Source organism: Podarcis cretensis (genome assembly GCF_951804945.1).
Source record: "Podarcis cretensis genome assembly, chromosome: 9".
Lineage (NCBI taxonomy): Eukaryota > Metazoa > Chordata > Lepidosauria > Squamata > Lacertidae > Podarcis > Podarcis cretensis.
The window spans coordinates 30,015,305-30,036,784 of NC_137178.1; the positions used below are offsets into that span (position 1 = coordinate 30,015,305).

The following is a 21,480-nucleotide window of genomic DNA, read 5'->3' on the forward strand; positions in this document are numbered from 1 at the left end:
GGCACATGGCAGATGTGCGGATCTATAAAGGTGGGCCATGGGGAAAGCCAAGGCAAAAGTCTTTATCCTTCCCAAAGAGGACAACAGCTGTGGCATTTATCACTGTGTGGTCTCTTTCCACATTAAGGAGAATTAGGAGACAGAAGGAGGTGGTCATCCTGCTGTTGTGGAATGATGAGAAGGCAGGTTTGCTTGCTGAGTGAAATTGCAGTTTGAACTTGGCTGATATCCATGGTGAGCAACTGGCTGATGTCTGGCTATGGACCTGATGGAAGCTGGCAGATGTTGGTGGGTGAAAGCAGGGGGAGTTCACATTTGGATGCTGGCAAATGCCACAAGGCTGGAGCAGGGATATGGGAGAAATCAAAGGGTTAAAGTTGACTGAAAGTCTGGAGGTAGCATTGTTATCAATATATGATGGACTGGAAGGTTCACAAGCTATGAAGGACTTGCTCACAAATTTATTGACAGCTGCACAAGTTATTATAGCTAGGAAGTGGAAGGGACAAGATGAATATAAAATGGAAGAATGGTATAAAGAGGTGTGGGATATAGCTATGAATGATAAATTAACATGTGTCATTAAGGTAAGAAGGGGAATATGCAGGAGAAATGATCCTGAGGAGATATGGAAGGTGTTTGTAGAATTTGTACTGTTAAAAAGCAGAGGGGTCAAACCATTGCAAGAGGTGTTGAAATTTTGGGAGGCTGGATAATGGAATGGTCTCGGGGGTGGGGTGAACATCATCATCATCATCATCATCATTATTATTATTATTAATTTGTTTAAAATAAATAATAAGAAGAAAATATAATAAAAAATTTAAAAAGGAAAAGAACATTCTGACAGTAAGAGCAGTTTGACAGTATAAATGCTGGAAATGTAAGGAAAAAGAAGGAACCTTTTACCACATGTGGTGGATGTGTCCCAAGGTAAAAGACTTCTGGGAAATGATTTATAATGAACTGAAAAAAGTGTTGAAAAACACATTTATTAAGAAACCAGAAGCCGTTTTACTTGGTATAGTGGGGGGGTGAAATCCCCAAAAAGGATGTTACTTTTTTTTCTGTATGCCACAACAGCTGCGAGAATATTCTTAGTGAAGAATTGGAAGAAACAAGATTTACCAACTATCGAAGAATGGCAGATGAAGATGATGAACTATATGGAACTTGCTGAACTGACTGGGAGACTCCGAGACCAGAGAGAAGAGACGGTTGAAGAAGATTGGAAGAAATTTAAATTATATTTGAAAAAATATGTTAATATTTAAATCTTAGAATAGCTTTGGAAGTGGATATAGGCTGTAGGGTTAGAAGTAGAAGATAGTGTATTTTAAAATAATATTACTTGTAAGGGATAAAATGTGAAGATTTTTATGGTAAAAGTAAGTGTGATAAAAAAATTGGTTAAAAATTATGATATATGTAAACTGATAAAGATGAGAGAAAATGAAAATCAGATGGGGGGACTTGGGGAAGCTCACCTAACAATGTTTAGAAAAAATAAGGATAAGACAATAATTTGTATTGTTTATGTTGTTTATTTGTGTTACAAAATGAATTTAAAAAAATTGAGGGGGGGGAGAGCAGTTTGACAGTGGAATGGACTCTGGCAGATGGCGGACTGTCCTTTCTAAGCAAAGGTTGGATGGCCATTTGTCAAGGATGTTTTAGTTGAGATTCCTTCATGGCTGGGAGTTGGATAAGATGAGCCTTGGGGTCACTTCCAGCTCTAAGATTCTATGATTCTATGTTATTCACCACTCAGAAGAGAGGAACACTGTTGGGCCTAAAAATATCTTGGTGGTAATTACCGTATTTTTTGCTCTATAAGACTCACTTTTTCCCTCCTAAAAAGTAAGGGGAAATGTGTGTGCGTCTTATGGAGCGAATGCAGGCTGCGCAGCTATCCCAGAAGCCAGAACAGCAAGAGGGATTGCTACTTTCACTGCATAGCGATCCCTCTTGCTGTTCTGGCTTCTGAGATTCAGAATATTTTTTTTCTTGTTTTCCTCCTCCAAAAACTAGGTGCGTCTTGTGGTCTGGTGTGTCTTATAGAGCGAAAAATACGGTAATTATAGCAGGGTGCCAGATCGCTCAACCTTCCTGTGCCTCCTTGAAGCAGTGCAAGACTTTGTTCCCTTTCCTCTCCAGGCTTTGGAAAAAATATGCTCAAACACACAGTCGTGTGTGTTTTATATAACACCCACAATTCAAGTAAATTTATAAATTACACACAGAGACACACACACACACATCCTAGCTTTCTAGGTCAGCTGTTATAATCTTGTTGCAAAGCAAGTATTCTTGGATATGTGAAACTTTTCAGAATTTATCCAACCTTAACTTGACTTTCATTTATCCAGTTGAAAGCATTCTGGCTTTGTCTTCATTTTCGGAGTCAGTGAAAATGAATTGTGTTATTTTGAAAACAAAGGGCTTCTGTGACAAACACCACCTCGGTATATAACAGTCTTGTAAACAAGACAGAAGTCAGCCCAGGGACTGAAACTGCTGAAGAATGTTGAAATTTGGTAGAGAATAGTTCTCATCAGCCAGGGATTTTGAACATTCAAATGAGAGCTGATTTTGAGAGGATAAAATTACAGTCTTTTTAAAATAGTCTACACTTAGGGCATAAGAGCACACCATTTACAACTCTGAGAGCCTTTAGATTTCATGAATGGGTGAACTTGCAATTCAGTTCTAAATGTTTGTACCGAAACATCTGCCAGGCAAAGCAGCAAAATGTTGTGTTTTGCGACATTGCAATGGTGTGCATATCAGGCAATATGCACAAAGTGTGGACAAACACCCAGTCTTATCCTTGAAGCTCACCTTGGAGAGCAGAGACAGATGCAGTGGTGCAAGCCAGGATTCCACCCCCAACGGTGTGATTCTGTGTTGCATCTGACATTGTAGATCCTGCATTGTTCTATGGGTTAACTAGATGACTTCCATGCTCCCATCCAGCTCTATGATTCTATAATTCCACTATATTTACCAAGTTCATTGGAGTTTGCTCCCAGCTAAATAGGTATAGGATTTACGTCTGTGCTTTTTACTTTATTTATTTGTACTTGATTCAGGCATCAGTTTCCCTCATAAGATTAGAATCACATGAAGTACAGTAGCAATACACATGCTAGCTAGCTTTGCCTCCTTTGTTGCATCACTGGGCCCATTTCCATTGTGTTGGATGGCCAACGTCTGTAGAGGAATTGTGCCAAAAACCTAAGCAAGCACAGCAGACTTCCTGACTCCAAGGTGTTGAGAGCAATAGGGATGGAAACAATGACAGTGACATGACAGAGGACAGGGGTGGAGCTAGTACAGTAATCCCCACACTCCTGCATGTAATTCTGAGAACATGTGAATAGGGCTACTGTCTCCCTGACTCAGCAAGATCTGCCTGTAGATTCCCTTTTGTAGACCAAATGCAGAAACTCATCCATATTGTGATGAGCCATTGGAGGTGACTCAACCAATGCAATTTCCACTCTAATTTCATCATGTGTGTAGGGATGCCCATTCCTGGCTCTTTTGAGGGTTAGACAGGAACATTCAGCACCTTCAGAAAGCAGATATGGATCCTGACTCTGTACCCTATTCCCAGTGCTTTTTTTCTTTAAAAATGTTTAGGGGCACTCTCATTCCTTCTGAGACTCATGAAACACTGTAACAGGAAATGAGGCCGCCATTGGGGGTAGCAACAGAACTGATGATTCACCGTGCTAGAGAAGAAACTTAATTTTTTTAAAAAATAGTTTCTTCTCCCATTAGATTCACAAAATGTTTAGGGGTATGCGTACCCGTGCGTACCCCCAGAAAAAAAGCACTGCCTATTCCTATTCCTTCGTGGATGCACTGGAGAGCCAATTTGAGGAAGAAGTCTTCAAGAAGGAGTGGATTTGCAACTACTGAAGTTCATCTTTTGCAAAAAATATAAATCACAAGTTGAGAGCCTGAGTGAGCAGGCCTTTAAGCACCAGGTGTAGGAACAGAAGCAATTCTTATTGACACTGGGAACTATAGGTGCCTGTATATATCCATCTCTTAGTCGGCATTACTAATGAAAGGTTTTCAGCAATAGCTAGATGCTTTAAAACAAAACACCACTATTTTTCAGCTATAATGGAATTGTGGTGCACAAATTGCTAGGCAAAGTTTTATTGATACATGCCAGCAGAATTTGGGAGCAAACAGTTGCACAGAGTACCTGAGTAGTGTTATAGTTCAAGTGCTGAAACTGGGAATCCAAGATTGAAATCCCCACTCTGCCATGCAGTTCACTGAATTATCTTGGGCCAAACAGCTTCTTAGCCTAACCTAAAATAGGAGAACCACAAAACCTACTTTGAGCTCCTTGGGAAGGAAAAGTGGGATATAAATGTAATAATAAATAAAATATACCATATATTCAGAACAGAGTTCACTAATTATGCATATTACTGTGGATCATATTGTTTATTCATGTTAGTGCACAGAATCCTGTTGTGGTTTTTTTAAAAAAAAAAAAAAAAACAACCACAGATAATGAGTTCTGCAAATAATAGTCGTGTTAATCAGAACAGTAATAAAGCTGGCAGAAGCTAGATGGCACCAGAATCATAAGTAAACCACATCTGATATCAGCTTGTACTGTTTGGACCATTTGCAAAGTAAGGAAGATCTGTGTCTGAGACTAGTTTGTTAAGAAAGGCCTTTTTTCTTCTTCTTTTTTTAAGCTACTGCCACCACAAGAATCTTAGGATATTTTTGACGCAAGGCACCAATGAGGAAGAACTGCTTTTGCACAAAATATGCAACCAAGCAATCTTGAAAAGTAGATGCAAATGGATAAGAGGTTTGTCGGAACAATTTGTAAGAAGGAAAGAGGAAATATGGTATGTTTGTAAGGATGTAAAAAGGAGTTTCAAAATTATTATTGTTTCAATATGAGAGAATCCTATTTTGCACTGCCTTTTTTTGGTTGAGGTATTGTTTAGCAGGAGTTGCTGGTTTTTTGTTTTTTTTAGCTGTTATTGATATTGCTTTTTTGTATCTTTATTTTTAGAATTTGCATGGAAATTGTTCAATTTGTTTCTGCACTTTTGATGTGTTTTATTTATTGTTTATCACTACTTTTGTTATATTTGTAACTGTGATTTTTTTCAAAGTCATAAGCTGCCTTGAAGATGGTTTTAACAATGGAAAGGCAGCTTACAAATAAAATGACGTATGTATGTATGAGATGGGAATACTAGATAATGCTGCATTAGCATTTGCAATTTTCATTACCAAATATTAAGTAAAAACTGCCAATAGCCACAATGTCCAAAAAGCTTCCTTTGTGGTCTGCAAGTTACTCCCTCTGGTTCTATTCCCTAACACTTACTTACTTTCTGCCCACTACTATATTGTATAATAACTACCACTGATTCAATGTCATTAGCTTCCTTCTTGAAGAGTCACTGTAAACCAGTGTGTAAGAAATGGTGAATAAAAAACTTTTATAACGAAAAAGGCTGAGTTGAAGCATGTTGATAGCCTTAATACACAACAGCACAAGAAACAGATCATTGGCCATTCTGATATATATAAACTGGGGAAGAATGTACTTTTTTCTAAAAATGAAACTGATTTGTAAAAGACATCCCCAACTCTTTGTAAAACCAAAACCTATTCAAGACTATTTTTAAAAACTACAACAAATTCTTTTTAACTGTTATTGCAGTAATACAGTGGTACCTCGGGTTACAGACACTTCAGGTTACAGACACTTCAGGTTACAGACTCCGCTAACCCAGAAATAGTACCTCGGGTTAAGAACTTTGCTTCAGGATGAGAACAGAAATTGCGCAGCGGCAGCGGGAGGCCCCATTAGCTAAAGTAGTACCTCAGGTTAAGAACAGTTTCAGGTTAAGAACGGACCTCCAGAACAAATTAAGTACTTAACCTGAGGTACCACTGTACCTATAAAAGCACATTTACTCCATGTCTGAAATTCATTGTTTACATTGCACTGTATACAGTACACTGAAGTACTAGAATGATTTAAGAAAAGAGCAGGAAAACAGCCCTGAATAATAGCAACTCAGACAGCACACAGACCTGACTCTGCAGCAAATCCATACCAGCAGATCATGTGGAATGGGCTGGTGCCTGTCAGGGACTACTCATCTCCAGGGGGACACGGGTGGCACTGTGGTCTAAACCACTGAGGCTCTTGGGCTTGCCAATCGGAAGGTTGGTGGTTCAAATCCCTGTGACAGAGTGAGCTCCCGTTGCTCTGTCCCAGCTCCTGCCTACCTAGCAGTTCGAAAGCACGCCAATGCAAGTAGATAAATAGGTACCGCTGTGGCGGGAAGGTGAATGGCGTTTCCATGCACTTTGGTTTCCATTACAGAGTCCCGTTGTGGCAGAAGCGGTTTAGTCATGCTGGCCACATGACCTGGAAAGCTGTCTGTGGACAAATGCCGGCTCCCTCGGCCTGAAAGCGAGATGGGGGCCGCAACCCCAGTCACCTTTGACTGGAAGTAACCATCCAGGGGTCCTTTACCTTTACCTTTTTTTACTCATCTCCATCCTTCTGATACCTTGTGTGCTCAGCATGACAAGGGCCATTGAACGCATTAGCTTTACATTTGAAAAAGAAGAAAGGCAATAGCTGCCAAATGACTGGGCCAGAGTTTAATATCTTTGTTGTTGTTTTATTGTAATTTTATGTTGTGAACTGCCCTGAGATCTATGGGTATAGGGTGATATACAGATTTAATAAATAGTAATGTGTGAAGCCCTGTTCCAAATGGGTCCAGTCAGTCTCTGTCTCTGTCTGTCTGTCTGTCTGTCTGTCTGTCTGTCTCTCTCTCTCTCTCTCTCACACACACACACACACACATACACAAGCTAATGAGAACCGGGGGGGGGGGGGGGGATCTGAGTGATGCAGTATAGCAGTGGAAGACAGAAGGGATAAGAGTTCAGTAACCCCTGGATTGTGACACCATCCACAGCACCTCTGGAAAAGGTTTTGGGTTGCCAGTTGCACTGAGTGCCTAGGTACAGAACCTCTCGTTCTGAGTGTGTTTTATGCTCTGCCTGTTCTGCAGTGACCTCCCTTTCTCCTTAGGCCCCACAAGATTCTGGCTGTGGGCCTGGGTCATGAGAGAGTCTTCCCATGAGTCATCTCAATGTGCAAGCTGTTCTTTAAAAACTTAAGATTTTTATGCTATTTAGAAGCACTTTGGCCTCTCAGAAGCATGTTTCTGTCATGATGGAAACAGCCCAAATGCCAGCCGTTACTGATTCCACACTTGGCTAATTGCCATAACTGGGGTTGGAGCAGGGGAAATAACCTATGTATGCCGTTGTGCATAAACTGCAATTCCCCTGAAGGACCAAAAGAAAAGGATGTGGCATAGGGCAGAGAATTAAGTATCCTGAAAAATCTCTGCTTTCATTTTTTTTTTTTTAAAGGAACCATGAAAGGTGTGAAGATAAGCTAAAAAGTTGGAAGGTACCTGTCTGGTGAAATTAAAGGCATCAGAAGGGTTGGTGATGAAGATTTCTAGTGGTTGGAGGTGGAAGCTTTTTTAAAAAAAAAGTTTGATTATTATTATTTTGGTTAACTTTGTGTTAAATATGTATTCTGCAGTTGACCTCCTTTGCAATGTTTTATTTTGAAATCTTTTAAGATATTTTAGTTTTCTGTTAATTATGTTGCTTTGACTGTATATTTGACTTCCTTCACATTGTTTTATTGGTGTTTTATTGATGTTTTAAAATGCTGTAAACCGCTTTGAGATTTTTCTTAAAAATATAAAGCAGTATAGAAATGAAACAAATAATAATAATAATTTCAGCGATCCACATAGCTCTTCTCTCCTACACATAGAATAAGAGAACTGGAACAAATTCTACAAAACTGAGGAGATATTCTGGGGAAGAATTGCTTAATAAAACCACAAGTATTCAGAAAGCTCATAGTTTGTGGGTACATTTTATTGGTCCTCCATATATCATTTAGTAGGCTTTTTGTTCCTTTTAATAGCACCAAATCATTACAATACATGAAGATCATGCATAGCTCACAATTTCAAAGCCATTACTGGAAGCTTTCTGCAAATTAGTACAAATGCAAAAATATAGTTCAGGTTAAAAAATAATTTGGTTTTAGTTCTTGGAATGTCTTTTACTTCCTTTTTTTTTTTTTTTTTTGCAAAATAATAACAAAAGGCACCAGATTCCTGGCTTCCAACGTGGTTTTCAAAACAAGGGGGACACAATTATACAAGAGGCACTTTGCATTAAATTATTTTACACAAAAGAGGCTGAATCCAGACTATGTTAGTTGCATTTAGTCCCCATTGAGTTAAATGGGACTTAAGTCACGACTAGCTTGTCACATTGATCTCAATGTGCAACTAGCATAGCCTGATCTCAGTCCCATGACTTCCAACTGGCCGGCTTAATCTTTTCAACCGCAGCCTGTATGTTAACATTGTATAAAACTAACATAAAATACTATCAATGAAAAACAGGCAGTTCCCTAGAAAGGAGTGGCAATACTATGAATGGGATCCGATGTGGATTTCAACAGTAAGTGTTACTATATCATTGTACTAATGATATGCACATTGCATCTGATAGCAAGGATATCCATGAGAAACACACAAAAAGGCTGCAGCTCTAAATGCCAATGAAAAGCTTAGCCATACAAAGCAGGAACGAGGCGCAAGGCAGGAGTTAAGATTCTGGCTTTCATATTGCCGTCAGTTAGTCATCTTCACCACCGCAGAGCAGCAAAAGGCCTTTTCTGTAATCACCAGATGTATCTTTCTACAAATCAAAAGACAGGGATCAAATGGCAATGAGTCAGTAATGATTCAGGGGAAAATTCTTGACAAATGACAGCTTTTCTACCACAGGAAATCCATTTGTATGACTATCCACTCGGGAATGGTAAGCAAAAGTTCTCCAGAAAGCTATTTATTTTGTGCAACATATATTTTTTTAAAATGCAAAAGCAAAACGAGGGAACATCTATTTGCCTTCCAATGGCAGACCAAAAAGTCATAACTCTAAACATTACAAGGAGGATTTAAACCACTTTGATATCCTTTAGCGAATGCAGGCAAAGGGGAAGGCCCTATGTACACATCAATTAAACCAGAATACTTGTATTTAAGCCAATTAAGGGTGTAATCATATGGCTGCAAGGAGGGAATGCCAGCGGGCATACAGATGTCCCTGTTTATGGGTGAGGAGGAAGATTTGACTCCATATGACCCTTCCTTGCCGCTGCAGAAACCTCCACCACCCTTGCCTAACTGATTTTTGCCTTGCATTACAGATGCTGACATACTGACATCAATAGACGCAAGGGAAGATGCAGCAGATACATTGCAGCAAAGCTATGAATCTGAAGTAGCCATAGGTTTCACAGTCCCCTGATACTCTCCCCACACCCAAAATGGGGGGTGAGGACATAAATACACCAACATCAGGACTGGTGTATCTTCCCTTCCATCGGCAACAACAGGAGGGGGGGAATCCTTTAAAAGGGAGGGAGGAAGCCTGGAAATAAAAGGGAAACGCTACTCTGTCTTCACTTCTGTCCAGCCACCAGAAATCCAGCAAGGCTTTGGACAAACTAGTTTGCCTGCCTTTAGTTTTCCCTCCTGACACGGGACTGGGAGGTTGCCCAGGAATGGGAGCCCACATAAGCCAGCTGCCTACATGCCCCATGGTGGCATATTTCACATGTATTGGAAAGTGGACTTTTTCTTCTATTTGCAAAATTGTAACAGTTGTACAGCCAAAATACAAACAGGCCACATTCCATTTTAAAAAGAAAAGAGCCGCAGCAGTCAGTATTTCCCATTCAAAAAGAGAATGAAATACAAAGCAAGTCGTACCTGAATTGCATGGTACAAAGATTTTGCAAAATTTCTTCTGAACGCCTGTCTGATGTCCAGCAGATCAATTTCACTCCTTGAAACTACAATCCTGATCAGGGTATCGTCATCAGTGCCAGCCCCCTGGTAAAACCAAAAGGGAACCCATTTTAAACAACCCATTAAGAACATAATCTACTTTCAGGTACCATTCATTTCAGCTGGAGAGCATCGTGCACATGCTTCATTTTCCCCAATGAAGTCAGTGAAACTAAAGGGCTTAACTTTGGCCACTAAGCGAATAGCTGCACCTGAGAATGTCACAAAGAATACATATACAATAGAGATACTTGAAGAATGTATATAATACCTTGAGGATTAATAGTCCTCCTTCTTGCTGTTGAAGTTAGGAGATTTTATCACAATTGCATGAAATAGAATCCTGAATCACTGCACTATATTAATGGGGTGAGCTCTCTATAGCAGTGTTTCCCAACCTTTGGTCTCCAGCTGTTTTCAGACTACAATTCCCATCATCCCTGACCATTGATCTTGCTAGCTAGGGATCATGGGAGTTGTAGTCCAAAAACAGCTGGAGATCCAAGGTTGGGAAACACTGCTCTATAGAGCATCCAGTGCTCAGCATAAAAAAAAAAGTCAGGAAAAAGTCAACATTTTTGCACCCTCATTTCGTTTCCAATTGGAAACTTGTCCTTTAAAAAGAAAGAAAGAAAGAAAGAAAGAAAGGTAAAATAAGTACTCACTTTCATTGCATAAAACAGTGATTCAGCAAGATATGCAGGAACACTACGGACACTTTTCACTGAAAGGGGAAAAAACAATCCAGTTCAGTTTTAAAACAGTGAAAAATAACTTTATCTGAATGGCATGGTGCTTCACACAAAAAGGCACCTTCCAGTATTTCCATAACAGTGCATAACAGTGAGCTATGCCACGATTCTGTGTACATCTAGCTGGGAGTAAAGCCCTCTGAACACAATGGGATTCACTTCTGAGTAGATGTGCAGATTTGCCCTGCTATCTCCTTGCACTGTTGTGGAGTCTAGAATTCAGAGCCCCATGTTAAATAAAAAATAAAAAGCAAGCAAGCATCACGTCTAAATCAGATTACCAAGACGCCATTTTGTTTCTTTGATCAGCACATTGTGCTGCTTTCCCCCCAACAGCTTGCTTGCAGTTCTCATAAATAGTGCATCGCAACTAGGACTGCTCATTACCAACTGCCAGCAGAAGCTTCTCTAGTGGACCAGAAGTTTCACGGTCAATTGTCTCTTCAATTTGGAAGCCAGAGATAGTCATATATTTGTCAAAGACTGAAAGACACAATAGGAATACATAGCAATTATGTGTATTTTACATATTGCTTCCTTTCTGCTTTTCCAAACAAACATAACAAAGCCTACACCCATCCAAACACAATCAACATTTGGGCAGAAGAGTTGAAGGAAGCCAGGATAGTAATGAATTCAAGTGTTCAGGAAAGTAACATGGACCATTCTACTTAAGATTGAAAGTAAGGAGTGTATTATCTATACCCCCACAATCTGCTAGCATGTCAAGGAGAAATGTTCTAAACCATGTCAAGTTCACCTTGGATCAGAACCAGGGCACCCCACACAGAAAACCAAGACCTGGTTTTTGTTGAAGCTTCCCCACCACCACTTGCACGTCCAGTATGATGATTAAGTAAAGGGACCCCTGACCATTAGGTCCAGTCGTGGACAACTCTGGGGTTGTGGTGCTCATCTCGCTTTATTGGCCGAGTATGATGATTACAGTCCTTTAAAAAGAGAGCCCAAAATGTTAGTTTTCCTCACCCTTCCTTAAGTGAGTCACACTGCGAGTCCCCAGGATGGTGATGAACTTTTCTTCATCGGTTCCCCATTTCAGCTCACCAGCTCTAAACAGCTCCTGTTAAAATCAGAAGAAGGAAATGAAGTTAAGGTTTTCTCTTCCAAAAGCAAATGTAAATACTTTACCATATTGTGAATAAAACTACCAGAGGGGGGAAAGCTTTAGCCACAAAGCCCTGAAATGTCTGAGGGGCAGCTTAGGCTTGGGACCTAGGACCAAAGAGCCTAACTCCACTCTACTTAGGAACAGAAGTTTTGAACTATCCCTTATAGAACTACATTTGCCACATTCATTCTTCTGGAATGATACCTTATCACAGTAATAGATCAAGGTTTGGGGGATCCCTTGGACAAGATGCCTCAATGTCCCCTTTCACCCTTTCCTCACTCTTAGTTTCATTACTTATATATTTGTCACCTTGGGCTCCTTCAGGAGGAACGATGGGATCTAAATCGAAACAACAACAACAACAAGGTGCTTCATAATGAAATTGCCTCCTCTTTTAATAAATGACTTTTGGCTGTTTTTAAGGTATACAATCAATCTGTGTTTAAGTACAGTGGTACCTCGGGTTACATACACTTCAGGTTACAGACTCCACTAACCCAGAAAAAGTACCTTGGGTTAAGAACTTTGCTTCAGGATGAGAACAGAAATCATGCTCTGGTGGTGCAGAAGCAGGAGGCCCCATTAGCTAAAGTGGTGCTTCAGGTTAAGAACAGTTTCAGGTTAAGAACGGACCTCTGGAACGAATTAAGTACTTAAGCCAAGGTACCACTGTACAATCATTCCAAGGACTGCTATTTGCGAAAGGGGGTCAATTATGGTCAGTCACATATTATCCATTTCACACCCTTTCTTGAAATATGAATGATTCATACATTAAAATGTCAGTGGCTTCCCATGTGATCTAGCAAGAGACCATAAATGGTGCTTAATTTAAGGACCTTTCCGAGACAAGATGCACTGGCAGTTGCTGGAACTTCACTACTTGGGTTAGAAACGTATAAATATCATGAAGCAGGAAGGCTGCATGCAATCATCTAGCTCAACTGCTTCTATAAAACAGACCTATCCACTAACAAATCCCCAGGATCCAGTTTCTTGTGGCACAAGCAGTTAACTGTTTAAATAAGGTGTGTCACACTGGTAAAGGGAGTAACTGTTTTGCATACTGCAAAGTTGAAGTACTCACACGAGCTTAATGCTTCGCCATCACATTATTCAAGTGATCCTGGATTTGTGTCATGGCAAAAGCAGACTTGTGTCAATCTTGCTACTCAAACAACCAACAGTCCCAAAGGGCAATGTCAATATATTATTTTGGAGAACCTCATTAAATGCTTCATTCACTATGGCTTTTCCACAATCCTTTTGCATGCTCTATAGAACAGGGGTCAGCAACCTTTTTCAGCCATGGGCCGGTCCACCATCCATCAGACCATGTTGTAGGCCAGACTATATTTTTTTTGGGGGGGGGGTTAACGAATTCCTATGCCCCACAAATAACCCAGAGATGCATTTTAAATAAAAGGACACATTCTACTCATGTAAAAACATGCTGATTCCCGGCCCGTCAGTGGGCCGGATTGACAAGGCGATTGGGCCGCATCCGGCCCCCGGGCCTTAGGTTGCCTACCCCTGCTATAGAACATAGGAAGCAGCCATATATAACTGGTCAGGCCACTGGTTCATCTGGCTCAGCACTGTCAACACTGACTGGCAGCAGCTCTCAACAGTTTCAGGCAAGTGTGTTTCTGGAGATGCAAGGAAATGAACTTTTGGCATGCAAAGCAGGTGCTTTACCAGCTATGGCCCCCCATGTGTCTACCAGGGTGTCTATCCTAGCCATAGGCCTAGACCATGGAAGGTCACCAGGTCCCATTTTGTAGCTGGCAAAACACAGTGCAACACTAGGGCAGAGGTGTGTGCTCACTCTCATTTAAGAGGAGTACTTCTTGCAAAGACACACTGAAGCAGTAGCAGTAGCAGTAGTGTGGTTTCCCAGCTAGAAATACAGTAGTGGGATATCACTGGCCGAGTCCAAGCAGTACTTAATTTTAAAACATCAACACCACACTGCATTTTTAAAAATACTCCCAAGGGAGGTTGAAATACTGCTGAATTTTAATTTTAATTTTTAAAGAAAGGTACCAGAATGAAGGATACTCTGGGAACCATGAAAACCTGCCCTGGGAGGAACCTCCTCTTGGCAAGATAAATAATTTAAAATGGCAAGCGATAACATTTGATGAACTTGTCCTGTGATGAAGCAGCTAAAATTACTATAATTAACTACCCAGCCAGTCTGCTCTAAAATACAGTGTGACCTAAGCGATTACTTTGTTGCTACCACTCCTTTTTCCTGTTTGTAAACCAACTCAGAGCTTACACACACACACACACACACACACACACACAGACGGAGAACCATGGAAAATGTTATTCATCTGCTTCCCAAAAAGAATCCCATCAAAGTAATTTTACATGAATGGTTTTAGCACTCACTCCACCCTCTTATGAGTCACCCAAGATCTGAATTAACACATATACTATGACACACAAGCGGGACTTGCAGCACGTTGCAAAATGGAACACCCTCGTTCAAGATACCCCATTCTCTTCCCTCTTGCTTTTCCATTTCGAATCATGGGATAGTCAGCCTTCTACAGCCATTGAACATGCTCAGTTCTTGTTGGGGTGTTGGTGGGTCCCATCTCCTTCCCACTTATCTTTTTTTAATGTTAAGAGTGGTGCAGTTGGGTTGGTAGACACGCTGGAGCAGATTTTGAGGTGTGTGCAGGGGAAGAAGAGGAGACAGAAGTCCAATTGCATCTGTGGACCCTACTGGTGCAGCACTGGATAAAACCCTATGACTTTGTTGCACATCAGAATGAAGCACGGCAAATCTCTGACCCAGTATAGCTGTGCAGCAGTATAGATTAGTGCCACACTCAGCATGTTCCTACTGAATGACCCAAGGCCAGATGGGATGCAGCAAAATGGTCCCTCTAACAGGCCAGTCAAGGCTCAGCCAAACATTTTCTAGAGAGAACCACCAGCTTATATTTGAAGAGTTTGGGACCTCATCAAAAGAGGAAGGTGAACCTGCACCCCCTTCTTTCTTATTGTTTGGGAGGGGGAGTCCTATTAAAGTTCTTGAGCCTCTATCAGGCTGCTGGCAGTTTTCCCAGAATGGAAAGAAAATGATGGTCATGACACCCAAAAAAGTGAGGTTCACTCTTTTTTGGTTGCAGCTATTTCTTTCCCTAAAGGCACCTCGGAATGGATCATTCTGGAAAAAAATGAAAATGGTGGCTGCAAGCTTAACAGAGGCTCAGTAAGTTGCATCAAAACACCCCAGGAATTCTCACTTGCAAAAATATTCAAAATGTCTGCCTTTTACAGGCTGAGAACAGGGCTCTGAAATGCAGGGGCCCTTTGGGACCAGCTCCAAACAGTGCTTCTTTTATTTGCCAAGTTTGTACAATGCAGTGACTGCAGGATGTAAGGGAAATAACAATAAAGGGAAGGCCTTTATTCTCCATGCACGCACAACTGAATGGGCTGCAGATCTACATTTCCATGCTGGAACTGCACCCTCAAAGTACACTTCTACTTGCATGTATTTTTAGGGTGCTTTTTCAAAAACACTTGGGGGAAAGGACAAGTAGAGAGTCTTACCTGAGCATCTTTCTCGACCAGCGCCTCATTCACTTGGCCATCAGGGTCTCTATTGGCCTAAATAGGATAAAGGGGGGGGGGACAGAATGGGTTCATGAATATAATGAAAGAGATGAATATACTTAGGTATAAAAATTCTGCACTGTTGAAAAAGGTTTTGATATGGCAAAGAGAAACACAAGAAGCTGCTGTATACTAAGTCAGACCGATGGTTCGATCTAGCTCAGCATTGTCTAAACTGACTGGTAGCAGCTCTCCAGAGTTTTGGACAGGAAGTTTCTCCAAGTTCTACCTGGAGATGGCGGGAATTGAACCTGGGACCTTATGCGTGTAAGACAGATGCTCTACCGTTGAGCTATGGTCCTTCCCAAAGAGTTTTTTGTAGCCACCTCAGCCTTCATGGGTAGGCACTGTGCATGGGCTACACACGCCCTATGTGATTCACTGTCTCCAGTATGCAGATAGACAGAGCCAAGCTGTGCATGGGCACCATGTTGCATTTGAGCTATGGATCATAAACAAACAGGCCAAGACCAAAGGGAAAATCTGTTGGAAAGTACCCTTACTGTCAATGTTGTTGAGAGGATGGCACATTTGGACAAGAGATGCCCATCCTGCAATAGTAACCTTTTCTACAGTACTACTAAAACTGGCATAGGGGTTCCAAGGAGCAGGTACAAAGGAGGAAAGGAAGAGGGAAAGTCACTTAAAAAAAAAAAAGGTAAGTGGAAAGGGTGAAGATGGTCTAGGAAATTGGGACAGGACCTCAGAACCTACAACATTCGTGCTCTTTGATTCATGTTTTCCTTCCACCCAGTGTTCTATGGGACACAGGCTATTAGGGGGAAATGTCTGAACTATACCCTTAAAGAAGCAAGGACCCACGTATAAACAGGCTTCGGGGAGATGAATCCCACCCCCCACAAAACATATACTGGAGCCATAATGCAGAGATTCCACTTTAAACAAAGCAACCCTTGCCTTGAATTTCCTGCTTAAGCCATCTACTGTAGATGCTTACCTGAAGAAGAACTACCAGCATCCTCTGATAGAAACCAGAAGTGTCTGAAGTTACATGATCTTCTAAGTCAGCTTCATATTCTGCAAAAAAAGGGAACACACCCATCACTGTACAAAATGTGAGCTACTCTATGTTGATGTCATATATATGTATATAAAACAACTAGAATGGCAATTCTCCCAAGTATGTTTTTTATGAATGAAAACATATATTACATACATTACGTTCCTCACAAAAATGTGTGTATCTGCACTAAATTGCACCAGGGCCTTCTTTTTTAAAGAAGTTGCACTGATGTGGAAATGTAGTGAACTGAAGACTGGAAAAATGAGAAACTTAAACCGACATTGACACAGTCGCCCGACACATGGGTCACTTTCATGCATTCAGCTATTCATGCACAACTGTCCCTTTACAGACAACCACACTGAACAAGTGGATGTGGCAGGGGCAAGGCCATTGGTGCTCCTTCCTCTTCATGCAAGAGATTTATGTGAAGGTAAGGTGTGGAGTGGGCTTCTGATATTCTTCTACCCTCCCCTCCATGCAAACAGTTTCCCACCCCTGAGATCAGACATGCTCATTGATACTACAAGTCACACAGCTACCCAAAGCTAACCATCTGCAGATTCCTCCTCTATAGTAGAGCTACCAGAGAGCCTATCTGAAAAGAGAAACTGCAGCACAAAAATAACAGTGTGAATTGGTTGCCTCACTCTATTATGCTTTGTGATATTTTCCTCCCCCTTAAAAAAGCAATCCCATCCAATTCACTGTATTGACTGTAACTTATAAACAATGCTGATTTCTCAAGCGAAAGGGTGGCCTTAATAGCACTTTGAACCAGGAAATAAATACTTTATCTACAATCAATGGTTCAGAATAAGCCTTTTCAAATCACTAAGTGGTACCGAATTCCCTCTTTCACATGTTGTTAGAATCCTGTTCGTTGACTGAATTAAATTCTAAAGAAAATGTCAAAGGAAGAAATTCAATTATGTAGTGCAAAGCACAAGAACGTGCACCCAAAACAAGGCATTTGAAGCTTTTACAAGCCTTATCTCTCCAAGTACTGAAGTTGCATTCTGTATATTTTCCACTTTCCTTATTCTATTATTTCATGCACAGACAAAAGCTCCTGCAAGTACGATAGCATTTCAAAACACAGAAAAAGCACTGCTTTTACCTTCCTGATAAACTTGTTTTATATTCCGGATTTCAGCTGGTGTTCTGGATGCAAGAATTTCAGTAAGGACTTTTTCATCAGTTCCTGCCCCCTGTAATTAATGGATTTGGTTGATGAAATAATGTAAGTTATTTTTGTTCAATATACACCTCTATCTTAATCTCATGAGAATGTTCATTTTCTACAGAATTTTCTTTTTTAAAAAAACCACACCACACCTCAAACGTTTAATTACTTAAAATGCATTTGAAAGAAATTCATAATGCTCAAGACTACAAAGTTCTGCTTCCTGAATGCCACGTCAATAAGGGTACATGAAGACCCAGAAATAGAATTTGCACTGACTCACACAGGAAACGTGGCAGAGTTCAGAGCTGAAATAAGGATTCCTACAACACGGTCCTTTTAATAAAACTAAAAGAAAATCCTAATGGGCCTGCCAAGTGGATGGTTTTCGCCTCACCAAAGAACAGAATGACCACCATCTCTTATCAGTAGTACTGCCAGATGACAGATGTCTAGCTGTGGAACGGAGACAATGAGGTCATGGTATTTCTCTGCATGTGTACAGAAAAGTGTGTGCTTGAATCTGCCTCCTATTTCCTCCAATACAACCGTTCTCCACCAGCAAAGTTTATAACAGAAGCAAAGAAGAGGCACTAAGAGCCATTAGTGGTTACTTTTATAACAGCTCTTGTTGCCCAATAAATACAAAGAGCAAATAAGCATGCCTGCTAATGGGATCAAGATTGCTTTTTAAAAGTTTCATTATAAATGAATGTATTTATTAAGCATTCAAGACAGAAATGATCCACTTTGGGGGGTTAAACCAAGAGAGGAGAACGCCCAGCCCCCAGATCAGATGTGGCTTGCAGCCAGATTTCCTCCAGCCCTCAGGTCCCCTTCTGATCACCAGTTGTTACAAACTTTTATTATTATTATTATTATTATTATTATTATTATTATTATTATTATTTTAAAAATGGAAGTCTATGAAGAAAACAGAAGTTCATAACTCCATTCTAATTCTTAACAAAAATGAAATATATGCCTCGTTTCCTGAGAAAATAGGTGGGTGGAGAGGAGTTTCCTGAGACCACGTTATTTCACTGCAATTCCTGTCTGCACTTGGGGGGGGCAGCAAGCTGGAGTCTGAATCAGGAGAAGGGGGCAGTGGTCAATGGGAATCTGTACCAGCCAGGAGGCAAGAGGCAGAGGCAGGAAAAGCTTCAGAGCTGGAGAGTGGAGCATAGGATGGGTAGGAAGATAAGGCAGAAGAGGCAGGTCAGGCAAGTGAAAAGCCAGGTGCTTTCTCTCCTGGTCATGCATCACTTGTGAGGATGATTGGGGAGGCAGGAGAGGATATATTATTTAATAATATCCTTCCAAACTTGCGCTAGCAAGTTCCATATTCTAGCAGAGTTCCAAACATCCCCCTTTTCAGATTACGCAGCGATCAGCTTGCTCCTGACTCATCTGAGTCTTACTATTAAAGATTCCTTCCTGGTAAAATCCCTTGCCTTTCCCTCTTAAAAGAATAAACAAAAGAATCTGATTAACGTTATTATAAAAATAGTTTACTCACAGATTCATTCCGGTTCCCAGACATATCCCTGAAGGTAGGCTTAGGTTACAGTACAGTGGTACTTCTGGATGTGAATGGGATCCGTTCCGGAGCCCCGTTTGCATCCTGAGTAGAATGCAACCCACGACTGCACATCTGCGCATGCATGACGTCATTTTGAGCGCCTGCGCATGCACGAGTGGCGAAACCCAGAAGTAATGCGTTCCGTAACTTGAAAATGCTCAACCTGAAGCATATTTAACCCAAGGTATGACTGTACTTAACAACTAGAACTATTCCATAAAGAAGTTAGTCCCAAGTGACTGCGGCTAAGCCGTCCTTTCTCCAAACACATAGCAACATCCAAAATGGAGAACACACACACTGATCATAACATGGAGGCCGTGTGCTCCTCCATGCTAGTACAACAGACCACACCCTCTTCAAGTCACATGTCCACTGTAGGAATGTTGTACTTGACTGAGGTTTTACATCCCACACCACTGTCCCCCAGAACCAGGAGAATAGAAAAAGGAGGAATGGAGGAAGCTTCCACGCAGACGCAGTCTCTGGCTACATGCATGAAACCCATCAGGGGAAGGTACATAAACCGGTGGAACAGAGCTGGTCCCCTGTTGCTGCAACTGCTCCATAGAACACGGACCAGGGAATAGCTGCCTAGCTGTTAGATTGGTATTGCGTAGATATCCAGAGCTGTAGAAGTGACTGTGTGTGTTATCTTTGACAATAAATATTTAACTATCAGCCGTGTGCATTCCTTTGGCTTGGAAGTGACCTTGACAGTGCCCAGGACTCTAAATAGTTCTAGAGTTGCATTGCTAATGCAATTATTTAATTGCTACTTTGTATAGATGTATCTTTCTTCTAATATCTATGGTCACATTACAACTCTACAAGATAATACTTTGAAAGCCAATATTTTAAACTACCTTATCACTACAAGCCCAGATTTGCTCTGCAAACATCTGGCTGAATTTATGGATGATAAACCATTTTGATTCACTTCACTCCCCTCTTTTCAGAGCTTACTACTCAGCATGCATTTGCAACACTTGTGAACAAAGTAATTCTTTATTCTGAACACATAGGGATGCTTCAAAATCAAGGGCCAATTCATGCCATCTGTTTGATGAGTTAGATGTCAGTTGCACTAATTTGTGCAGAAGTTGCCATGTAGCAAAGAGGTCATGTATTTGCTTTCCACCACTGTCAGTATAAAATCTGTATTTTATTTTTATTTTTATTTACTTTCTATATTTTGGGAGTGCCAAACAACGTAAAGTTGTTTGAATTGGGGCAAGAAATAGACTGCAAGCCATTCCAGTGGCAAAGATGCTCCCCTATTTTTATCCTGTAGCATTCATAGGGCTACTACTCAACTTTCAGTGGCAGACGGGCAGCAAGGATACTTATCGCTAAGAATTGGAAAACTCAAGATCTACCCACACTGGAAGAGTGGCAGATGCAGCTGATGGACTATATGCAACTGGCCAAGATGACTAGCAGGATCCAAGACCTGGGAGAAGAGAGGGTTGAGGAGGACTGGGGGAAATTTAAGACTTATTTACAGAAATACTGTAATTTGGTTGAATGCTAAGAAGGATGCTAGATCATAAATAACTGCCTACCATTGAATTAGATTTGATCTTGATGATAAGTGAGAAATAAGGAAAATATAATTTTTTTTTGGAGAATTGTAGACTTTATCTAAATGAGCGGAGATAAATATTGTAAACAAGTGGGTAATTTGCTTGGAAAAAATTTTCTGCAATGATGGAAGTGGGAGCGGGAGATGTGAGGGAGTCCAAAGAAGAGACGAAACTATGTTATGATATAAGTAATTTTTATTTATGCATTTGTATTCAAAAATCTTAATAAATATGAAATTAAAAAAAAAAAAAACTTTCAGTGGCAGACCAAAGTCTGAAAATCTAGGGCATTTGCAATGGAAGAAACAGTGGGGGGGGGGAAGGTGCTTAATCCTTTCCCTGCTTTTGTCCCCTGGAACCTTCTCCCACCGGATGCTTTTTAATAATTTAGAAAACCATTTCACTTTTGTCCAAATGTGGGACTGAAAGAGTGGCTTGCACCCACTATATAAAACACTAAAATGAAATACAAAGTGCACCAAAACAAACAAAAAACTCAACAGCAACTGGAGCAGGGAGGGAAGAAATCAATGCTCAGTGAACATCATAATAAATAAACTCAATCAGCACTGTCTTCAACTGCTATCTGAACACACAGA

At 40.7% G+C, this 21,480-nt stretch overlaps 1 protein-coding gene and 2 long non-coding RNA genes across 3 annotated transcripts in view; 2 read left to right on the plus strand and 1 right to left on the minus strand.

Annotated features, from left to right (window-relative positions):
* LOC307223812 lies at positions 1 to 9,881 on the plus strand. The gene is made up of 3 exons (XR_013842280.1): positions 1 to 234; positions 9,338 to 9,787; positions 9,818 to 9,881. It is a non-coding gene; the product is annotated as an uncharacterized lncRNA (long non-coding RNA).
* The window catches only part of ANXA5 (annexin A5), a 27,056-nt gene continuing 13,544 nt past the window's right edge, over positions 7,969 to 21,480 (minus strand). The window contains exons 6-13 of the mRNA XM_079990114.1: positions 17,648 to 17,738; positions 16,462 to 16,541; positions 15,441 to 15,497; positions 11,720 to 11,813; positions 11,120 to 11,215; positions 10,646 to 10,704; positions 9,903 to 10,025; positions 7,969 to 8,823 (exon numbers count right to left, since the gene is read on the minus strand). Of these exons, the coding sequence (XP_079846240.1) occupies positions 8,761 to 8,823; positions 9,903 to 10,025; positions 10,646 to 10,704; positions 11,120 to 11,215; positions 11,720 to 11,813; positions 15,441 to 15,497; positions 16,462 to 16,541; positions 17,648 to 17,738 (663 nt within the window). The 3' untranslated portion in view covers positions 7,969 to 8,760. The remainder of the gene's footprint in view (positions 8,824 to 9,902; positions 10,026 to 10,645; positions 10,705 to 11,119; positions 11,216 to 11,719; positions 11,814 to 15,440; positions 15,498 to 16,461; positions 16,542 to 17,647; positions 17,739 to 21,480) is intronic.
* On the plus strand, positions 10,226 to 10,628 carry LOC307223813. Its single transcript, XR_013842281.1, has 2 exons — positions 10,226 to 10,366; positions 10,511 to 10,628. It is a non-coding gene; the product is annotated as an uncharacterized lncRNA (long non-coding RNA).